General features: G+C 40.9%; 1 protein-coding gene across 13 annotated transcripts in view; it reads left to right on the forward strand.

The window, feature by feature from the left end:
* Pard3 (par-3 family cell polarity regulator) overlaps nucleotides 1-14,132 on the forward strand; it is a 551,101-nt gene that overhangs the window by 327,738 nt on the left and 209,231 nt on the right. For 6 of the 13 annotated variants that reach the window (XM_034522100.2, XM_076916063.1, XM_076916061.1 and 3 more), the window contains 2 exons: nucleotides 3,491-3,650; nucleotides 10,126-10,315. In XM_034522100.2, the coding sequence (XP_034377991.1) occupies nucleotides 3,491-3,650; nucleotides 10,126-10,315 (350 nt within the window). Of the gene's footprint in view, nucleotides 1-3,490; nucleotides 3,651-5,281; nucleotides 7,464-10,125; nucleotides 10,316-14,132 lie in introns of those variants that run through there. The other 7 variants (XM_034522101.2, XM_034522102.2, XM_076916062.1 and 4 more) reach the window with 3 other exon arrangements.

The following is a 14,132-nucleotide window of genomic DNA, read 5'->3' on the forward strand; positions in this document are numbered from 1 at the left end:
AGCCTTTATTACTGACCTTGCTTGTTAGTTGCTTTGCATAGTGACCACAAAGAAAAATCAACTCCCAGGTAACAAGTCAAGAAATGGTATATTTTATATACTGCAGAACGGGTTTTGTGCTGGGAACACCTACTGTTTTTTTCTCAGTAGATAGAAAGTTTGTTCTAGAGACCAGGGCAAGGGTCTTCCCAGTGCTGCCCTTGGCCCCAGTTGAGTGAGACTGCAGATTTCTTTTTGAACCGATGGAACAGCCTGAGAAGTGCAGCGTTGCTTACACACTGATTTTTCTTATCTTATTATTTTTCAAAATTGCAATTTTTTATTCAATTTTTATTAATTTTAGTAATGCTTATTAAGCGTTAAGCTAAAGTTTAAAGGCTGGCAAGACATGGGTGGGTGGGAAGTGCCCCTCAGGGTGCCTTCATTCTGCAAGCCCAGGGGACCACCTGACACACTCTGCTTTTGTTTCCTTGGATTAAAAAAAGAAAGAAAGAAAAAATTCAAAATATTTTTAAACCAAACTGTTTTCCCATCCTTTCTCTTAAAACTGGTGCACTCCTTTGGTCCCGGCACTTAGGAGGCAGTAACAGGCAAATCTCTTGAGCTCCAGGACTGACAGGGCTATCCAGAGAAAGTCTGTCTTGAAAATACAAACAGCACTAACCCCCACAAACAAAACAAAACAAAACAAAATCCTGGAGAAGTTACAGGGTGTGGCCCCAGCATCAGGATGTGCAGAGACAGGGGTATTTCTGTGAGTATGAGGCCACCTTGATCTCTCTATAGTGAGCTTCAGGCTAGCTAGGATTACATGGTGAAGCCCTGTCTCAAAAACAAAACAAAACCAAGATAAAGCTGGAGAAATTAAAAGGTGTTCTAAATTCTGTTAAATATTTATATAGTACACTATTGATGGCTTCATTGAAATCTGTCTTTCATATGTAAATTAGACACGGTTGAGGTGCTAATGTTTACAAGTGCACCCTTCAAGAACATGCATCCTGAATGGTTTTTCTCTACAAAACCTGCCCATTCTTTTTAACAGAATTTTATTTCACTTAATATAACCTTAAATATTTCCTTGGTGTACTTGAATGTTTATAAAGGATTTTTTTTCCCCTCCGGACATTGCAGAATTGTATAGTGAAGCTAAATTTATTTTTGAAAGCAAATGCAAAGGGTTTTTTTTTGTTTGTTTGTTTTGTTTTTTGTTTGTTTGTTTTTGTCTCCTGATAAAATGTTCTATAGCAAGCAAAACTTTTTCCTAGAGACTAATAGGGCAAGTGTCTTTCCTGTATATTATCATTTAAAATATCAAGGTTTTTGGTTTTGAGTGTTTCTTTGTGAAGCTAGGGGACTCCCCAGTCTAGGCATGCTAGGCAAGCATTTGGCTACAGTGCTGAACATGGCTCTAAACGACCAGCTTTGAAAAAGCACTCTTGTCTTTAAGGGTATACGGTATGAGATTTGTTCCTGCTTTTGCTTCCTTGAGGAATCTTAGAACCGAGGTACCAATGGTGCTTAGACAGCATTCTCATATGTCTTTAAATCAGCGACCTTAGGTGGTTTACCTGCCAGTAACGTTATCAGCTGTAATCTGCAGTTTCAAGGGAAAACTAATAAAACAAACCCCGATTTCACAGTTTAAAACCTTATTAGTCTAATTCACCACACTGCAAGTTTATTATTCTGCAGCTTGAGGGTCCCTGGTTGTAATTGCGTTGAACCTTCAGTGGGTTCCACCTCTCTGGTTCTTCTCAAACTCAGCTTACAGCTTGGGCCATCATTAAGTGTCTCACTACATAAACACAGGATAGTTTTCAACAGAAGCAATATTCTGTTCCATGGAAGACAGAACACCAGCCCAGCTCTCTGTTTGAATAGGGTTGCTGCTCTGCCTGACAAAAGAATCTGCTCCTCTCATGCCCTGCCTGGCTGTATGTCAGTAGCACCATTCAGGGAGCTGGTCCATGTGGGTCCTTATAGTTACTGTGGTGCAGGACTCTTCGACAAGTAAAATGGCTAAGCCCCAACACAGACGACGTCTTCTAGCTATTTCTATGGAGAAGATGGCATGTAGGACACAGCTTTGATAAGGAAGACTGCATACAATTTTAACCCAAAGCCATAGAGATTGATCTTTTTCAAAAACGACAAACTTAAACAAACAAACAAGTAAAAAAAACTTTTTATAACTTGGTTTCTTGTATACCAGGTTGACCTCAAACTCACTATGTAGCAGATGACTTTGAACTTCTGATCTACCTGCATCAAATGTTGGGATTACAGGTGTGAGTTACTGTACTCAGTTTATTCAGTGCCTGATCACAGGGCCTCACCAGGCTAAACAAGCACAGTGTGAACTGAACCACACATGACCCCTCGCCCCCAGCCCTTGACTTGCTTCTTGTTATTTATTTAGGAGCTTGTGTGGTGTTGCTTTAAAGCTCACGTCATTGTGTGTCTCATCAAAATATTTAGTCCAAAGCTTGGGAGATGATCCTGTGAATAGCACACTTAAGTGTTAACACAGTGATGTGGAGCACTGCAACCTCCCTCTAAGCCAGGCAGGCATGGTAGCTGCCCATTATGTCAGAACTCTTGAGGTAGAGGTAGGGAATCACATGAGCAAGGTAGCTAGACAGACTAATGACAGTGGGCATTCTCCAAGTTGAGGGAAGGAGCTGCCTCAATAAAGTAGAGAGCTATCAAGAAAGTTACTCAGGGTCAACCTCAGGCCTCTTCATGCCTGAACACTAGAACACATGAGCCCATACACATTCAAACCCGTGCGTATGATCCACATACACTATGTAGCATATACATGCAAAAACCCATACATATGATGCACACACACATACATACACACACACACACACTCACACTATACATATACATGCAAAAAAAGTTTGATTCTTACTTTCATATTCCTCTGTATATGCTTGAAGCATTTCCCAATTATTGCTTCAAACTTAGAGGTTGCCTTACAGTTACACAGTGAGCCTTAATTTCTACAGAATTTATTTTCAGTGTGTTGCTAAAGACACCTAAACCGATATGTGGATGAGGCAAACTCATTTCTGTTCCATAAGTACAAAGCTAAGTGAAGTCCAGGATCTGCTGACAAAGCCTACTTTCCACAGAGCGACAGGTAGCAGGAATCCCAAATTAAACAGTAGTTAGTCTTGACCTCAGTACATGCCTCCAATCAAATTGAGAAAATAAGCAATAAGGTGAAACTTAAAAAAAAAAAAAAAAACTTTTAATATACACATTTTCAAATGTTGACTGAACTTCATAGGAGTTGAATAAAGTGCCACAGAAAGCTGGCCATTTAGGCCAAGCTGACAATACAAATTACTTTGGTGTCGTTGAAAGGTTCTAGCTCATTTGAGGCCTGGTTGGATGCAAGCCTTAGAAAGTTGTTATCCTGGCCCCATGCTGCTAACCAGCCTCCAAGGTTCACTTTCCCTTGTCCCTTTCTCTGTAGCTGCGGTCTCCTGGGAGCCCTGCTGCACCAGAGCTGCCCATCGAAACAGAATTGGATGACCGAGAACGCAGAATCTCACACTCTCTCTACAGTGGGATCGAAGGTCTGGATGAGTCTCCCACCAGGAACGCCGCACTCAGCAGGATAATGGGTGAGTCAGGTAAAGCTCTCTTCATCTCATGTTTACGCTTACCCTGGTTCACAGAGAGCGGCTTAATGCAATATTAATGTAAAGGAGGCCTCTGTCTCTGAGAGAAAAGAAAACAGGTTCATCGTGGTCATGCAGGAAACATAAACATAAGGAAAGTGCATCCACACACTGAGTGGTCCAATACTCTTCAGTTCCCAGATGTTTGAAGAAAGAAAGGAGAAGGGTATGAAACAAATGTTTTCAATAGTCACAGTATCCTTGGCTTCTTGAGAACAGTGAGGGAAGCTACGTTTTTTAACAAACAACAAGGGCAGTAGAAGCAGCTCAGTTGGTAAAAATCCTTGCTGTGTGACCGCAAGAATCAGTTTCCAGTTCCCAGAGCCCATTCAAAAAAGCCAAGTGTGTTGGTCCATTTGTAGTCCCAGCACTGGGTTGGGGAGCAGACCCATCCCTGTTGCTCATGGCCAGCCAGCTTAGCCTAAGGTAGGCCCTTGGTCCCAATGAAAGACTCCCAAAAACAGAGTGGACAGTTCCTGAGAAGCAATGCCCAAGGCTGGCATACATGGGTGTACTCACTCACCTGTGCATGCACTGCCGCATGCTTGTGTGCACATACGCATAACAGCTTTAGAAACTGAATCTAAGAGTGGTCCCTCTTCACAGAACTGCTTAGTCACAGATGAAAAATACATGCACTCCATAGTAAGACATGTTTTTAAAAAAACAACCACAGTAGAAACCCAGCTTTACTCTTTAAATCCTCAACTCATCTCCCGTGACTTTGTTTGACCCGCCCCGTGTTGCCTTCTTGGCCCCAGTGGGTGAAGTGGGCAGAAGCACTTGTCCTATTATATAGGTTAGGCCTTCTCCTAACAGACCCTGGAGTGGCTGGGTTTACAGAATTGCTCATCTGGAGGTCAACGTGAGAGAGTTTTCAAATTTAAGGTATAAGAAGTAGTTTTGACATAAAACACTCAGACTTTATGATCTGTTTTACAATTCTCTAAAGTAAAACTCTAAATTTAATTGCATTTTGAGTACATTTAATACAGATCAAATACAAATAGGAGTTCCCATTGTGGCACATCATTGAAACAGAGTTTGGTTAATTCGTTGGGGTGTTCATAGAAAGCTTGTGTTGGTAAGGCGTTGTGTTAACAGTAGACATGAGTGCTTTAAGGAACAGTATCATCAAAGAGATTTCTACTGAGCACTGCAGAAAAACAGAATATTCGTGTATCAGCATAACTAGTGCAGTTCCCTGTCATTTTTCTTCCTCCTCATCTACCTTTCCCTCCTTGGAGAAATTGCTAAATTCTCAGTTTCTTACCTTTGATATGCTCCATGCATGTTTTTTCTGATTTTACATGTGACATGAGAGAACCGGGGAGGCAGTGCCTGCTCTTGGTTTGAGCCCCATTTAATGTAAAGGGCCTTGTTTCTAGCTTCTAGTTTGCTTATGTGCCTGTTGTTTACCACTGTTGATGGGTTATCCACGCTTCCTTGTAAAGCTGTAAAGCACCTTTGTCTAATTCTTAGCTGTTGACAAAATCTCAGACCCCCTGGGAAAGGATGTGTGCATGTGTCCCTGGATCTGTGTGCATACAAAGTGATACGCTGTAATTTCCACTTTATTATAGGAACATAGGATTTGCCATACTGATCAGCCCATTGGTACACCAGCTCCTGTAACCTGCATCCTGCCTCCAATCCCTGGTTCTTCAGAGGAAGGCGAAAACCTAACATTCAAACACATATCAGCCCCTACCCTGACCTTTCACCTAGTAACTTGTTGAAATGTGTAACATGGGTTGAGGAGTGCGTCATTTTTTTTCCGTATTTTGTCACCTGGTTTTGTTAGTCCTTTCCAGTGGGTAATCTGGGAGGCATTGTTTTCCCTCCCTCTGCTAGGTATGTAATGAACCCTCACACTCACAGTGACTCCCCTTGCAGGCTGGTCCCTCCTGCTATGTTTGGTGTTGCTACACACATGTCCTGGGACCTATGGGCTTTGGGATGACATCATACTCAGTAGTCCAAGTTTTTATAGCAGTGTATCTTTTGGGGAAGGGATACTAGGGATTGATTCCAGGGCTTCATTTGTCCATGTCCTTAAGACATGTTTTATATGCTGTACTGGAAACTAGGTAAAGCCCATGTGCCTTTACCTAGAGAAATATATAGATTTAATTTATCTTGCTGTTTACAAACTTTAAAGTTAATTATACTTTTTCCATACTTATTCTAATATGGTTGCCCATAAGAAATGCATGCTACTGGTGAAGTTAGAAAACACTGAGATTAGAAGTCCTGCAAAGGATGTTACTTTGCCACTAGAAGGGAAATAATACCTAATATCAAAGTGTCTTGTCTCCATCAGCCTGCTGATTTGTACTATGTCAGGTGCATAGACATTTCTCAGCGAGGTCCTACCTTGCTAGTTCACGAGTGTCTGCTGGGTCTTTAGGCTCACTCCTTATAGACCATGGTTTTATATGATAGAAAGAGAAGTGTCGAAATTCCTTACGATGACACAAAGAAGTGATTAATTTTGTGTGAGCAAGGTGATTTTTCACAGAGTTCTCTGTGCATGCAACCAAAGGAATTTTAAAGGCGTGTGATAATTTTTGAAAGGGTATACATCCCAGGAGAGAGACTTCAAAAAAAATGTACACCCAGAAGGAAACATCTTTTCTAATTGGAAGGATGTCAAATGTCTTTAGTCGCACTTTCTCACTTATCGGATAAGAGAAATGTGTCCCAAAACCCCGTGATGATTTCGCTTTGTCTTCGCTTTGGCTGTTCCCTCTTTCTAAAAGTAGCTCTCTTGGGGAATGCCAAGATCTCACGGTAAGTTTTAGTGACACCACACTGACTGAAGGACATTGAGATGTCTCCATAGCTTAGCCCCCCTGTTCCCTTTGCTTGACGCCCACATCACAGGCTTCAGTCTGCTCTTGTGTTGGGGTTACAGATCACTGGACAATGAGCGTGGCTTGCTTGAAATAGCGTATTGTTTCTGAACCACAGTTTGAACGTGAGGTTTTCTGGGCGGTGAGTTTCTCTTTAGTAACATCCAATTATCTCCATCACTTTGAATGGGTCACTCAGAAATGTGACCAAAGGCTAGACATAACCACAGTCCTCTCTATGTGGCTGGAGTCCCACTGCCATTAATGTGAGAACTTGAGTCCTATTCTTGTATAGGAAACAACTCATAAGGCCTAGGAATATAGCTAAGACTACTTGCCTACAGTGCCATGTTCCCAGAGCCACAAAATTAGGGTAAGTTTTAAAAAAAGTTAAGTAAATGAACAGATAGGTAGGTGGGTAGATGGATAATAGCAAACCCGGCCAGAAGTATTTCTTCATGAGTCTTCTTAGTATTTCTCCCTTGAAAAGTTTTGAAAGACCTTTCCAACTATTCAGCCATCTTAATAACAACAATGAATAACAGGCACAGTTTACCAACATGTTTACTTCATAAACATACCGTAATTTCCTGTTTGTGAGCAAAGAGCATTATTTTTTTAAGATTTTGTTTGCATAATTTTGTTCAAAGCAAGTTTACCTTGAGCTAAATTTTTATTCCATTTTGCTATTTATCTCAGTGATTTCTATATTCATACTTTCATGGTGGTTTAAATAGATTTGTTTAGAATATTTTCATTTTGTTAAAAACTTGACATAGAGAACTGAGGAACTGATGCTGGTTTTATAATGAGTTCTGTTGTTGACAGTTTTCATCTCTTTTGTTCCTGATACCATGCATTGTGTTGCCTTCCATGTAAATTCATCAATGAATAAATGTTTAGTAAACAATTACTTTGTATGTTATTGTTTCTCTCTCTAAGTCCCTGCATGTTCCTTTGGTAGTCTGGAGACATTGATGAAGTAGTTGGGGCAGGGGAGAATTTAGCTGTAAAGCCACCTTGAATCACAATTCATGAAGACGTGTTGAAGGCCAACAGATGTCAGTGAGAGGTCCTGGTGTGTCTCAGCAGAACACGTAGCTTTGAACTGAACATGTTTGGTACCCCTGACGGTTTCTAGAACCAGATCCTGGAGTCCTGGAGTAGTTCCTCACAACCAAGCTAATTGGAAGAGAAATATGGTGATCAGATTCTGAAATCTTACAAAATATTAGACTGAAGAGTGAGGCGAGAACAATCTCTTGTCATTTGGGGGCAGAGGGGGCAGAAGGGGTGGGGAGAGAGAGAGAGAGAATAGGAGAATGTGTGTGTGAGAGAATCAGTAAGGTAGATAGCTATTGAGATTCTATGTCATGTATAGTACAGTGTTTCTACACAAACTGTTGTAAGACACACACACACACACACACACACACACACACACAGGGCTGTATGATCCAATCAGAGTGTTCTATACTTCTTACTGGGCATTCTCTTTAAATAAGTGTGACAGTGCAAGGGGATGCATGTTTGACTTTGAAAGGCGGACAGTATGATTACTCTGTGATGGTTGTTTGGTTAAACTATCCTTGGGTGAAGTATTTTGTAATGTGACATTTACATCTCCAGTCAGGGCAAGGAGCCCTGGCTTCATGAATTCAACATGGTCATTCAGGAGACAAAATATATCTTAAAGGAAAACGTTTCTTTGGTCAGTGACAGTGGTGTTTACTACCATGGGTGTACAAGTGACGTTTTGCTGAACAAATTACTACAGCTTGAGTGGAAAGAGACAATTTGAAATCAAGACAGAAAAATGATTGCATTTGGTTTACTTCTATGGTATGAGCATTCATAAGAACATGCCAGTTCCTTGGTTTGTCAAAATGGCACATTTGAATCAAAGTAGGACATTTTCCTAGCTAGTATGTTAAGCGAGGTTTTAACGAACATGTATGGTAGCCATACACTTAATGCTAAATGATGATGTGTTTTTAGTTCCTGGCAAGTTTCTTGTTGTTGTTGTTGTTAAGGACTGAAAGATATACAGCAACTTAATAGTTTTCTGTTTCTTTACTGAATCAGCCACAGAAAGATAGATACTGTGCTTTAAATTTACCTTACCAGATTATCTGTGCTTACACAATATGCTAATAAATGCTCAGATTTAAAGCTAGATCTAAGACTGATATTAAAATGCTAACGAAAGGTTCTGGAACCATTTTGAAAAGTCAATTTATTGTGAAGGGAAAGAGCACCTTGTTCAAATCATGGTGAGTCTTGAGGAGGCTCTGCAGGCTTGCTATTTTGGCTAACAACCAGTACAGTTGGCTGATCAGATTTGGACATTAGATATAGAGGGATTGGTTTTTTTTCTTCCCTCGAGGTGGGTGGGGAGATCATCATGGTTCCTTTCTTGATTGGGTACATGCTTTAGTGTGTCATATCATACAGTTTTTGTTCTGTGAATTCAGCCTCTTACAAGATGTGCACCTGAACAAAAATTTTGTCAATTTATCCTTACTCAGAAAGCAAATAGAAAGACTTTGGGAAGAAGCTGTAAGAACTATAGGTGATTTGGAATAAGAACACAGTTTGTGTTCCAGAATTATCTTTAGGGACCTGGAGACTTGAGACAGAGTTTTATCCCAAGAAAGGTTATGATGTGTGAATGCCATACTGAACTATGAACCTCAACAAATTTTTCCAAAAGGGCTTGCAGAGAGGAAAGAGATAGTTTGAGCATTTTGTAATGGACTAGTCATACTTGAGGTCCCCTCCTCCCAGGGCAGGCCTCAGAGCCTCAAGAAACATATCTGATCTAAGCTAAGCTTTCCACTTCTTGGTTGTTATCATTTCAAAGTATTCTCCCTGGCTCGCATGCTAGGCCTTGTCAAATGTCATCTAAATTCAACATGTGTTGGTTTTGTTGCCACTTTCTGGGGTGCATGTCATTATTTCGTCTAGTAGAAAAGTCATAGCCACCATTTCAAACCTAGCTCTAACTGACCCCTTTGGTTGATTCTTTCAACAATCATACCCATATCTGCCTATTATTCTCCCAGGTGAACACAACTGGTACAGTCCTTACACAAGTTACCCTGCTCTGTAAGTGCTGTCCCTCCATCACTAGGGTGTGACTGAGTCCAGAGATGATGTTGCTTCTCTCACACTTGTCTACCTCTACCCTGTAGTAGCTACCCAGTGAGTGCGTGGATAGATGATCATTGTATGTTGGTGAGGTTTGCCTTCAGATTTCCTGGTAAAACCTTCCTGAAGACTCTCATACCTAAGACCCTATGTGTTGTCTTCACATCAAACTATTGTGAAGGCAAACCAGAGACAACAGATGTTCTGCCACATGTTGTGTAGCCATGCTGTGGAACCATTCGTATTGACCTGAGGTTTGTGTTTGACAATGCCTTATGAGAAACAAATACACTGAATTCTATCACTCCATCAGGTAGAACAGGTGTATCAAAGACTTAGGGGTTTCTTGATGTAGTAAAATTTTTAAAATGAACAGGCTTGGCACCTACATTGACATCTAGAATTTCTTTTTCACTGGTCAGGTAAATGCCAGCTGTCCCCCACGGTGAACATGACACACGATGACACTGTCATGATTGAAGATGACAGGCTGCCTGTGCTCCCTCCTCACCTCTCTGACCAGTCCTCTTCCAGCTCCCATGATGACATGGGATTCATAATGACAGACGCAGGCACGTGGGCCAAGGCTACCATCAGTGACTCAGCCGACTGGTGAGTGAGGAGCCCAGGGGTAGGGCTTACTACAGCATAAATAATATCTAAGACATTCCCAAATTGATCCAACAATTAGGTTAAAATGCTTGGGAATTAGAGGAGACTTATTGGAGGGTTTTGTGGGTTTGTTTTTTTTTTCTGTTTGTGGAATATATGCATGCATGTCATGTGTGTTGGGGTCTGCTCCCTTGTGAGTATGCATGGAGAGGCCATAGGTCTGTGCTTCAGTCAGGGTTTCTGTTGCTGTGATGAAACACTAAGACCAAAAGCAACTTGAGGAGGAAAGGGGTTATTTTACTTATGCTTCCACATCACTGTTTATCATCAAAGGAAGTCAGGACAGGGATAGGGCAGGAATCTGGGGCAGGAGCTGATGCAGAGGCCATGCAGGGAGTGCTGTTTACTGGTTTACTCCTCATGGCTTGCTCAACCTGCTTTCTTATGGAACCAGAAACAGTAGTGCACTATAATACTAGAGAGGAAAGCTGGTGATGGGGAGATGCTTGGAAACTCGAGGGATGGCCCCACCCACAAGGGGCTGGGTCCTCCCCCATCAATCACTCATTAAGAAAATGCCCCACAGGCTGGTCTACAGCCAGATCTTAAGGATGCATTTTGCCAGTTAAGTTCCCTACTCTCATTTGACTTTGGTTTATGTCAGGATGACAGAGCTACCCAACGCAGTTGGCATCAGATACCATCAACGCTGTTCATCTTTCTTTTTTCTTTCTTTCTTTCTTTCTCTCTCTGTTTTTGTTTGTTTGTTTGTTTGTTTTGTTTTGTTTTGTTTTGTTTTGTTTTTGATGTAGTCACTCTCTGATCTTGGAGCATTCCAACTGGCTAGGCTGGCTGGCAATCTGGAACTGGGTCTTCACACTTGTGCAGCAAACACTCTATCCACAAAGCCATCTCCCCATCACCAGCTTTTCTCTCTAGCATTATAGCGCACTACTGTTTACCAGGCTTTGAGCTGCTCTTAGCAGACACAGAGACTTTGTGGATACTCTCCTGATTCCTCACACCCCCAACCTTTTTTTGCTTTTGTGATAGCAAAAAAAGGTAGAAGAAAGCAATTGATGCTGTTCACCATGTGTGGTCTTTCAAGCTTCACCCTGTTCTTTGGTCTCCATGCTTGATAGAAAAGCATGTTATCAAACAAAGTTGGTTTGGCTGGGTGGCCCACCTGTGCCACATTAGCTATAAGGTTGGAGGTGCTGAGGACAAGCATTTTTGTGTTAACATTTCCATGGTGATCTTAACAAAGTAAAACAACCCTGGTGTCCTCCCCCCCCCCCCTTCTTCCTTATGAGCTCAGGAAAACATTGTTAATATATTTGCTAACTCTGCAGATGTTCTCTTGAAAGAACTTGACCTGCTCTTGGGCCCTTAAAAAGTTCATCTCTAGCTTTTGTTTCTGGCTTTTTAATTCTCCTTTGGAAAATAAAGGATATAAAAATAGAGGTTAGCCAGAGACCATATGATGGCGATAGCTTAGCCTTGAATGAGTCTTCTAGTTGGGGGTAGGGTTAGGGATGGGCAGCAGTACACAGATGCTCTTAACCTGACCTCAGCTTGTATCTCACTGGAAGTCAGGGAGGAAAGGTAGTTTATCTATGTCTATGGTGTTCTTCAAGGAGGCAAGTCTCCACCACGATAAGCCACTTAGAAGGGAATCCTAGAGACGAATCTGCATTGGTAAAAAGACATAGTGAGCTTGCGGGGATAGTCTGGAGCATTAATTTCCCTAAGGTTCATCTGAAAAACACACAACAAGGGTGGGGACTTTTATGATTTTTTTTCCTTGGGAAATGTGGGGCAAAGGAAAGAATGTAAGAGTTAGCTAAATATACATGTCATCTCTTCAGCCTGGGAGCTGAGAATGTTAGCTTTTCCTGTCTATCTCTCCCTAAACTTGCATGAAAATGTTACAAAACAAACAAACAAATAAAACAAAAGCCAAACAGGTCAGCGAGGCAAGAGTAATTGCTGGAATTTCAGGAATAGGGTAATAGATACGGCTTTTTCAGAGAGTCGTCGCCAGCTATGCACTTTTTCTCGATAATATTCTACTCTACTGTTTATTGTGGTCTGAAATAAGTTTAATGAGTATGTTAATCAGGAAAAATTAATCATGTCACATTTTAAGAATATTTGGTTATTTTTAAGTCTCTTATTAATTTGCAAGCTTATTTGACATTTTAAAATGTGTACAGTTATAGTTGACTGCACAATTGTGGCAGGCTAAATGTGTCAAAATGGCTATACTTCTAATTTGTTAACTAATAGAATATACTTTTTTTCTCTACCTAGTAATTGATATAGGGGCTATTAATGATGTTTTATTAAGTGAGGGGAGATATAGCAGCAAATTCTAATTTTGAGAATAGCATTATTTGGGAGATATAAAATGAGTTTCAAAGTGTGCTAAATAGAGATTTTAAGCCGTATTGTCAGGAAGAATTTAAATTACTTTGGAAATTCTTTGCTAGAATTTTCTGTTAAAACTGTATTTTAGCTGGATATGGTGGTACATATCTGTAATCCTGGCATGCTTGAGGTGGAGGAAGGAATATCGAAGTTTAAAGCCAGCATGAGCAAAAGCAGGACTCTCTCAGACATAAACCAACTACTGGAGCTGACAAGATGGCTCAGTGGATAAAGTACTTGCCAAGAAATTAGAAGACCCTGGGTTTGGATCCCCGGCACCCACACACTTGCTGGGCAGACCTAGCACCCTAGAGATAGAATACAGGGATTCCTGGCACAATCTAATTAGCTTAGACTAGCAATATGTTTGAGCTCTGGGTTCAGTCTGAGACCGTGTGTCAGTAAATAAAATGGAGAGCATTGAGAAAGACCTATGCTGACCTATGGCCTGCATACACACATACATGTGTGCACACATACGTGTGTACACACAGATGATCAGATCCAAGCGCACCACACACACATGAATATATAAATAAATATATTTCAAATCCATCGTTTCTACAAATTTGATGCCTTATTGAGTTCTTAAAGTGTTCCACCTATTACTCACAAACTTGTATTTTTGCTAAGCAACTAAGGATTCCACTTTGATACAGAGAAGAATTAGTTACTGGAAGTGCATTGCTTCATGTTGGCTGCCACAGAACTAAGTCATTGTTATTTTATGGATGTTTGTTATTGGTTTGTTCAATTGTTTCGATCATTTTTGAAGCAAGCATCTTACTGTATAGCCTCAAAGGACTCATTATGTAGACCAAGCTAACCTGAAACACACAGAGATCTACCTGCCTTTCCCTCCTAAGGTTAAAAGAATCACCATTACACCTGGTTGATCCTGGGTTGATTTTTACTCTGGAAATTACTGGATATCTTTATCAAATGCTGGTTCTAGTATTTAAGCTGATACATCAGGCTCTTCAACAGATATGACACTGCTTATTGGAAATTCAAACTGTCCAAGTTTTAAAGAGCTGTGATCCTGTACTTACAATGAGAAGACTGAGTCTACAGCACTAGTGACACAGTATGCACTGAGATCTAGGCTAGCATTATAGAAAGAAACTGAGGCTTGGAGAGATACTCAGAGGTTAACAGCATTTGCTGCTCACCAGGACCCGAGATCAGTTAGTTCATAGCACCCACATCAAATGAATAACTATTGTTCACAACCACCTGTAACTCAGCTTCTTCAGGGGGTACCTTGTATCCCCAACTCACAGGTGTGATACCTCCAAACACATGCATACCTAATTAAAATTAAAAACAAATCTTTAAAATAATAACAAAATAAAAATAGAAACTCTAGCCTTGCCCTTGGCTGGTC

This window comes from Arvicanthis niloticus, chromosome 18 (genome assembly GCF_011762505.2).
Source record: "Arvicanthis niloticus isolate mArvNil1 chromosome 18, mArvNil1.pat.X, whole genome shotgun sequence".
Classification (NCBI taxonomy): Eukaryota; Metazoa; Chordata; class Mammalia; order Rodentia; family Muridae; genus Arvicanthis; species Arvicanthis niloticus.